The 8,168-nt window shown below is 67.6% G+C and overlaps 1 protein-coding gene across 1 annotated transcript in view; it reads left to right on the forward strand.

The window, feature by feature from the left end:
- The window catches only part of LOC109314786 (heparan sulfate glucosamine 3-O-sulfotransferase 2-like), a 7,900-nt gene extending 816 nt beyond the window's left edge, over positions 1–7,084 (forward strand). Inside the window, exon 2 of the mRNA XM_019542118.1 lies at positions 6,020–7,084. Coding sequence (XP_019397663.1) covers positions 6,020–6,728 — 709 coding nt within the window. The 3' untranslated portion in view covers positions 6,729–7,084. The remainder of the gene's footprint in view (positions 1–6,019) is intronic.
- The last annotated feature ends 1,084 nt before the right edge of the window (positions 7,085–8,168 follow it).

An 8,168-nucleotide genomic window follows, 5' to 3' on the forward strand; every position in this document is an offset into this window, starting at 1 on the left:
CCCCCGCGGCGGTGCCGCCCCGAGAGCGAGCCGAGCCTGCTCCCAGCACGCCGCTCGCCGGACCCCGGATGCAGACCCCCGCGGGAGGGGAGGGCAGGCCCCCACCGACCAGGCACCTCCTCAGCCCCACGGGCGTGGCCACGTCCTGCGGTGCGCTGTGGGGTGCGGCAGGCAGGTCCCCTGTGCGGGCACTTCCCATCCTGCCCCGCTGCCCTGGGTGTGCGCGGCCAGGCACGGGATGGAGACGGGGAAGGAGCCGGCGTCACCGGGGCTGGGAGGGAGCCGGGCTGCCCCGATGGATGCGTGAAAAAGCTAAGGAACGATGCTGGATGGGTGCCGCATCCCGCCGGGCACCTGGTCATCCTTGGCCCTGCTCTGCTGCGAGCCTGGTCTGGGGGTGGACCCCGCCGGGCGACCAGCCGGTCGGAGAGGATGTCCACCCAGGCCGGTGCAGCACGAAGGATGTGAGCCTGCTCCTGGAAGAGGCGGTGCCGACTCGAAGGGCGCCGCAGCCTCTCCGGAGCATTGCAGTGATTAAAAAGGAATTGGCAGCAGTTAGTGGCCGCGCGCGTGGCTGGCGTGCAAGCCGGGGCCCCGCGTCCCCCGGCCGCCAGCACACGCGAGCGTCGGCTGAGCGCGGGGGCGCCCCGCGCCCGGGCCGCATCCCGTCAGCTCGCATCAGAGCCCTGCAGCGGCTGTCCCCGGGGACCTGGCCGTGTCTCGAGGCCCGGCCAAAGGTCTGCCGTGTTTCCGCCGGGGCCCGGGGAGGGGCTGGGCCCGGGATTCCCCACCGCCTCCGAGGAGAGCCCGCAAACCTGCACTCCAGGCGCCGCAGGGGTCGGTACCGACTCGGGTGCTGCCCGCCAGCGAGCCGGCCGGAGCGCGGCAGTGCTGCCACGGCTTGGGGCGCCCACAGCGGGGAGCCTGGCTCCCGCACGCGGCCTGGCCCCGGGGGAGCGGGCGCCCGCGTGGGAGCGCCGCACGGGCCTGTCGGCGGCACGCAAGGAATGAATAGAGCAGGTCTTGGAGCAGGGCCACAGAAGCAGCGACTCCTTCGGGGCGAGGCTGCCGCTGGCGCCGGGAAGCAAAGGGGCAGGAGCCGGGTGCCGGGCCTGGGCGGGCTCCAGTCGTGGCTGCGCCACGCGTGCTCCGTCCGGCGGTGGAGGTGCGGGCGCTCGGCTCCGTCTGGGGCTGCGTGCAACTTGCCAGGGAGGGGCAGGAGGGTGGTTTAAGGGGCCTGTGGGTGCAGGGGCCCGGGCAGGCTGAGCCGCAGAGGTGCCGTGCCGGGAGGCAGCGTGCGCCCGGTGCTGGCACAGGCGCGAGGGGCACAAGTCTCCCGCCCGTGAGCCAGGAGCAGCTGGCTTGGCCGCGAAGCAGAGCGGGGCCACGTGGAGTTGCCCTGTGCGGGCCTGCACCGTGCACGTCTCGGTGCTCGGGGGCTCCTCCTGGCAGGGGGTTGCTCTGTCCCAGACCCCCCTGTGCGCAGTCTCTGCCGGCCTGGCCCAGGTGAGAGGGACATTCACCACCAGGCACCGCTGCATGGGCGCGATGCTCCTTGGGAGGACACCAGCTGCATGCTTGCACTGCCGTAGCTGGCACGCGGGCCTGGGTGCCCTGCAGACGCGGCAGACAGAGGGCCTCCCCTGGCGAACTGGGTCCAGTTTGGCCCCCCACCTTCAAGAAGGACGTGGCCGGATTGGGAGCAGCCCAGCATACAGTGACAGGAATCCCGCGAGGCCTGGGGCGCAGGACTGGCGAGGAAAGCTGAAAGAGCCAGGGTTATCTCATCTGGAGAGGAGCAGACCGAGGGGACTGATCAGTCTGCAAGTCCCTGCAGGGGCCGGTAGCGATGGGCTGCAGGGGACAGGAGGCCTCAGGCTGGTGAGCAGGAGGGGATCCGAGGGCGGTCAAGCATCAGAGCGGGCACTAGAGAAGTTGCGCGATCCCCAGCCCTGGAAGTCTCCGGCCAGACCCGTGGCTGGGATGGTTTGGCCAGGGCCGATCCTGCCGTGAGCAAGGGACGCAACCTTGCAAAGCCCCTTCCAGCCCGACTTGCCTCTGCCCCGGGGCCGTCCCGTGCCGCAGGCATCTCGCAGGGCGCACGGCCCACGGACGGGGCAGCAGCTCCTGCCGGGCCTGTGACGCTCGTCCCCTTTCCTTCCCGGCTGTTTCCGCAGAGGTCTCCTGCGCCGCACGCGCTCTGACCCCCAGGCAACCTGCAGCACTCCTTGGACCCGGACTCAGAGCTTTAATGTGGGCTGATTCTGCAGCCCTGCTCCGTGCACCGGCCTCCAGGACCCAGGGGGTTTCCACGTGGCCTCTGGTGCTGTGGCGCGTGCTCCACAGGGCACGGCCTGTGCATGTTGCAGGGCTCAGGGCGGCCTTCCAAGGTCACGGGTGGCGTGTGAAGGATGCACCCCCCCAGCTTGGCTAGGAGGTCTGTGCCGTCGCGGCTGGTCCGGGGGTGCCAGACACAGCAGCTGTTGCCCTCTCGCCTGGATCCCAGCTGCACCCGGGCCCCGGGGAGAAGGGGGTGGAGGGGCGCGCTGCTCCTGGGAGATCCTGGCTGGAGGCTGCTCTCGGGCATGGCTGGCTCAGCGCCTCCGCCTCACCTGGCTGTCTCGCCACACCGGGCTGACTAACGAGGGCTTGGCTGCACCCTCGCTGCCACGTCACGGAGCCTGTAACCGCGTCTGGCATTGGCGCCGACATGCACCGGCTCCGGGTTCACCTAGCCGTAGCCAGGGCCCGCGTCCTGGACCGTGCTGGGGACGTCCAAGTCCCAGGCGCCAGGACCCTGCCAGCTGGAGCACCCCCGGGGCCCGGCGTGACGGGCAGGGCCCGCAGAGACTTCACAGCTGAGCCAGGCAAGAAAAATAGAGCCCCAAAGTGTGACATGCTATTTGCATGCAAATAACTCTGCAAACGCACGGGCCCCAAATATCATTTTGGAGTCAACTGTAATTAAGTTTGCGATGCATTTTCCCAGCTCCCGCAGCTCGGGGATCCCACCGTTAACATGAAGACGAATGTCTGGATGACACTTCTCCCCCTTGCCTGCTTTCATCGGTGATTTATTTATCTAGCCCGGGCGGTGTTTTGTCGCCTCAGCAGTCTCTGCTCTCGGGAGCACCCAGCGCGCAGAGTCCATTTCCAAAAGCACCCTCTTGTCTCGTTCCTGTAATTGATGCCGCCGTTACTTTGTGTTTTTCATAATTGATTAGAACCTGTGATTTCATTTTTTAAATACATGGACCTAATAGCTCACGTAATGGAAGTCTAACAAGCCTGAAGATGGGCCATTAATGAAACAGCAGTTTTATGATTCTCCACCGATATATTGTAATAGCGGGCCGCTTATAAAGCCATCCGGCGCTGATTTACGGCGCCAGCTTGTTTGCGATGTGGAGATCGCGGCAGCAGTGCCCGGGACTCGATTAGCGTTTCCTGACAGTCATTAAACAATGGGACTCATAACCTGGATTTACGGGGCCGAAGCAAACAGTGGGAAAGGCCAATTAGGCCAAGCCCAGATACGGCACCTGTGTAGAACAGGCCTCTTAATTTATGCAGACTAATTACTTGGTTCTCTTCTAACGAGGACTGTGGCACAGGGCAGGTGGGGGGCTGCTGGGCCTGGTGACACACGGAGCTTGGCTCTTGTGCCCAACTATTGCGGAGGGCTGGGGGTGGCAATGCCCTTTGCCGCGCCGGCGGGCCTGCTGGCTCTCCTCTGTTTGCAAGCCCGGGCAGGGCAGGAAGGGCACAGGCCCTGGGCCGCGCAGCCCCGCCGCGTTCACGCGTCGCTCGGGGTCACGGCCACGGAGCTGATACCGTCCAGCTGCCGGCGGAGGGGCTCGCAGCTGCTCCCACAAGCAACCTGCCACACGCACCAGGGCCTGCACACACGGGCTGGGAGGAAAGGGGCAGTGGGAGCTGCCGAGCTGGGAGCGAGTGTGAGCACGGGGGTGAGCGCTCAGCTCCGCGCCCCTCGCTCCCCCCATCACGGGTGCTCCAGGTCCTGGGTCCTGGCAGCACTGCCGCGTTGGTCACGGCAGCACCAGACAACATCCCAGATTGCCCAGCCCTAGGGCTCAGCACCGAGCACAAGACATCCTGCAGAGCCGGAGCGCGTCACGCGTGGGATTACCCACCTGTGAGACACCAAGGGCGGGGGGGCATGCAGGGAGCCCGAGGAGCTGAGCTCACGCCAGCATTGGTGCTGCCGGCACTCACAGCGGCTGGATCCTGGCACGCACTGAGCCCAGCGACATGGGGAGCAGGGCAGTGCCCTGCCTTCCTCATCCCCATGGCTCTGAGTGGGGGGAACGGAGACACTAGGCAAGGGGCTGTCTCTGCCCCAGCACAGAGAGCAGTCGGCTGGGGTTATATTCCTGGCTTTGCCACTGACTGCCTGTGTAGTCCGTGGCCAAGTTCCTTCACCTCCATTGCCCCGCGCTTCCTAGAGCCCCTCTCTCTCCCTGTGGGTACCGGGGCCTGGCACAGCCTCAGGCAGGGTCACAAATGGTGGCAGGGGCTTGCGGGTGGACCAGACTGGGCTCGTCTCCACATTGCCCCAGCCGCTCTGGGCAAGCACCCCCGTGCCAGTGAGCCCCATGCCCAGGCTCCAGCCTGGCAGGAGGGCTGGGCACTGCCTGGAGGGCACACACCGCCCGGTGCTGCCCAACAGACGGCTTCTGTTTGAAACATGGCACTGCTGGAGGCCGGCACGCAGCTCCCCTCGAGCGGCTCCCGGCGCATGCGGCTGCTGCACAGTTAAAGCTTGTACACACGGACACAGACACGGTGTGCACACACATACACACTCTACATAAAATCCTAGAAAATGAGGGTGGGAGGGAGCTCGGGGGTCACATCTAGTCCAAGCCCCTGCTCCAAGCAGGACCAGCCCCGAGTGCATCGTCCCAGCCAAGGGCTTGTCGACCCGGATCTTCAACGTCTCTCTGGGGAGCCTGTGCCAGCACTTCACCGCCCTCCCCGTGGGACCAGCCCAGCTCCGTCCTCTGTGCAGCCCCCGTGCCAGGAGCTGAAGGCTGCTGTTCAATCCCCCTCGGTCTCCTCTTCTCCAGCCCAGGTCCCTCGGCCTCTCCTCACCAGTCCTGTCCCCCAGCTCCCAACCATTTCTTTGCCCTCCGCTGGACTCTCCAGTGTGTCCACATCCTTTCTGTAGTGGGGGCCCACAACTAGCCACTCCTGATGTGGTCCCCCGCGCTGAATAGAGGGGAGAACCGCTGCCCTGGATCTGCTGGCACCGCTCCTACCCCTGCGGCCCAGGACGCCGGTCGCCTTCTGGGCACCAGAGGTGCACTGCTGGCTCCTGTTCGGCTCATTGCCCACCGTCACCCCCAGGGCCTTTTCGGCAGAGCTGCTGCCCAGCCCGTCGCCCCCCGCCTGCCCCGGTGCAGGGGATCGCTCCCTCCTGAGTGCAGCACTTGGCACTTGTCCTTGCTGATCCTCATGAGATTTCTTTTGGTCCAGTCCTCCAGTGCGCGAGGTCCCTCTGAATCCTGGCCCCACCTCCAGTGCATCTTCTACTCTGCCCAGCTCGGTGCCATCTGCAGACTTGCTGAGGGAGCACCCATCCCATCTTCCAGGTTGTTAATGAAGATAAAACTGGCCCCAGGACCGACCCCTGGGGCACTCCGCTTGATACCGGCTGCCAGCTAGACATTGAGCCATTGATTATTGCTCTGAGCCCGATGCTCCAGCCAGTTTTCTATCCACCTTGCAGTGCATTCATCCAGCCCGGGCGTCCTTAGCTTGCCTGCGAGAGCATTGTGGGAACTGCAGCAGAAGCCTTGCTAGAGCCAAAGTATATCACATCCTCTGGTCTCCCCACATGCCCAGAGCCAGCCACTCGTCATCGAAGGCAATCAGGGTGGCCAGGGACACGGTACACACACACGTGCCCTGGCCCTTCCCCTGCAAAGGGTCTCGCTGAGCTGAAGAGGACTGGGGGGGGGGGGGCTCTGGTGGCCTCCCGGGTCTCAGGCTTCAGGAGGGGCTGGGCCCCAGGCACGGGTGGGACGAGCTGGCCGCGGGGCGAGGGCGGAGCGCCGTGCCTAACAGGCGCTTTCTCTGCTTGCAGGAGCTTGATGCCCAGGACGCTGGGGACCCAGATCACCATGGAGAAGACCCCCAGCTACTTCGTGACCAGGGAAGCGCCGCGGCGCATCTTCACCATGTCGCGGGACACCAAGCTGATCGTGGTGGTGCGCAACCCCGTCACGCGGGCCATCTCGGACTACACGCAGACGCTGTCCAAGAAGCCCGACATCCCCACCTTCGAGGGGCTGTCTTTCCGCAACCGCAGCCTGGGGCTGGTGGACACCTCGTGGAGCGCCATCCGCATCGGCATGTACGTGCTGCACCTGGAGAGCTGGCTCCAGTACTTCCCCCTGTCCCAGATCCACTTCGTCAGCGGGGAGCGGCTCATCACCGACCCCGCCGGGGAGATGGGCAAGGTCCAGGACTTCCTGGGCCTCAAGCGGGTCATCACGGACCAGCACTTCTACTTCAACAAGACCAAAGGGTTCCCCTGCCTGAAGAAGACGGAGAGCAGCGGCGCGCCGCGCTGCCTGGGCAAGTCCAAGGGGAGAACTCACGTGCAGATCGACCCCGAGGTCATCGAGCAGCTCCAGGACTTCTACCGGCCCTACAACGTCCGATTTTACGAGACCGTCGGCCAGGACTTCCGCTGGGAGTGAGCACCCGGGCGCGGGGGGCAGGAGCCCCCATCCCGCCCGGCAGCGGACCCCGCCCGGGGACTCAGCTCCGTGGCCTGCTGTGTCCGCGTCTCGGCGCCGGGTGGCTAGGCCCAGCGCAGGGGCCCTGGGGGTGCTTGCGACCGCGCTGCTGGCCCGAAGCGGACTCGGGCTCTGGGCTGCGCGGGCCGGCCCCGCGGGGGCGGCTGGAGCCGCGAGCCTCGCGCAGGACGAGGGCCCCCGCTCTGCACCGCGACAGCGGGATGGACGATCTGCTCGAGAAAACGTGCCCTGGCCGGCCACCCCGTGTACCGCCCCTAGTCCTGTGAATAAAGCACAGATTCCTGCTGTTACGGGTACTCCCGAGGTGCCGGGTTTCTCGTTCAGTGGCTGACGCCTCCCGGGAACGCGGCCCAGCCGCCTGCCGCGGGCCCCCGCCGCGGGAGAGGAGCCGGGCTGGGGGGCGCACTGCGCGGAGAGCAGCGACGGGGCAGGGGGGCGCGGGGAAGCCAGCCCACCCGGGCTGCCCCGCTCTGCCCTGGCGCCGCTTCCAACGCGTCCAGCCGGCTGCGAGCCCCGGGGCCGGCTTTCCCGGGAGCTCAGGCCGACGGCGTGGGGGACCTGCTGCCTCCAACTCGCCCCGCCGCGGCGCGGGTTTGCCTCCCAGCGGACTTGCAGCCTTGCAGGACCACTGCAGCGGGAGCAACGGCAACCCCGGGGTAGGCCAAGGAGCCGGTATCTCTGCAAATACTGCAGCCCCCGCCCGCGGCACAGGCGGGGTGCCAGCACCAGGCGCGGAGAGAGGAGTCCCCCGTCAGGAGCAGCCCCGGGACGGGCCCCTCCTGCCCGGCCTGCGCCCGCGGCCCGCCCTCGCGCCGCCCGCGGGTGGCGTGCTGCAGCAGCCCCCGCCAGGCCCGGGCTGCACCGGGAGCAGCCGCGACAGCGAGCGAGGGGGGCCCGGGGGCGCGCGCCGCTTGTGGCCCACGCCACGCGCCGCCCTGCACCCCCACCCCCCGCGCAGCCACCGAGAGGGACACAATCACTCCCTGCCACTAATGAGGCCTCGTTGGAGCAGCCTGCCCGCAGCTGCCCAGCAAAGGAAAGTGGGCAGGGGTGGGCACACGCTGACACTCAGCGCCGCGCACCCCCCTCGCCGCCCCGCGTCTGCCGAGCCCGGACCTGGCCCCGCGACGCGGCCCCTCACCTCGCACCGCTGCCCCACCGCGGCCAGCGGTGCCAGCCCCGGACCCCGCAGCAACACGGCGCCAGCCCCCGTGCTCCTCGCCGCAGGCCCCGCGTGAGCCCGGCCCGCGGGAGGGGCTCCCTCCCGGGCAGCGCAGGGGCGCAGCCTCCCAAGGGCCCCGTGAAATCCTGCCTTCCGCCCACCCCGGGCGCTCAGAGACAGCACCCGACCCCGCGGCGCGGAGCGCGGCCTGAGCCACG

This window comes from Crocodylus porosus, unplaced genomic scaffold (assembly GCF_001723895.1).
Source record: "Crocodylus porosus isolate Cpor-Errol unplaced genomic scaffold, CroPor_comp1, whole genome shotgun sequence".
Taxonomy (NCBI): Eukaryota; Metazoa; Chordata; order Crocodylia; family Crocodylidae; genus Crocodylus; species Crocodylus porosus.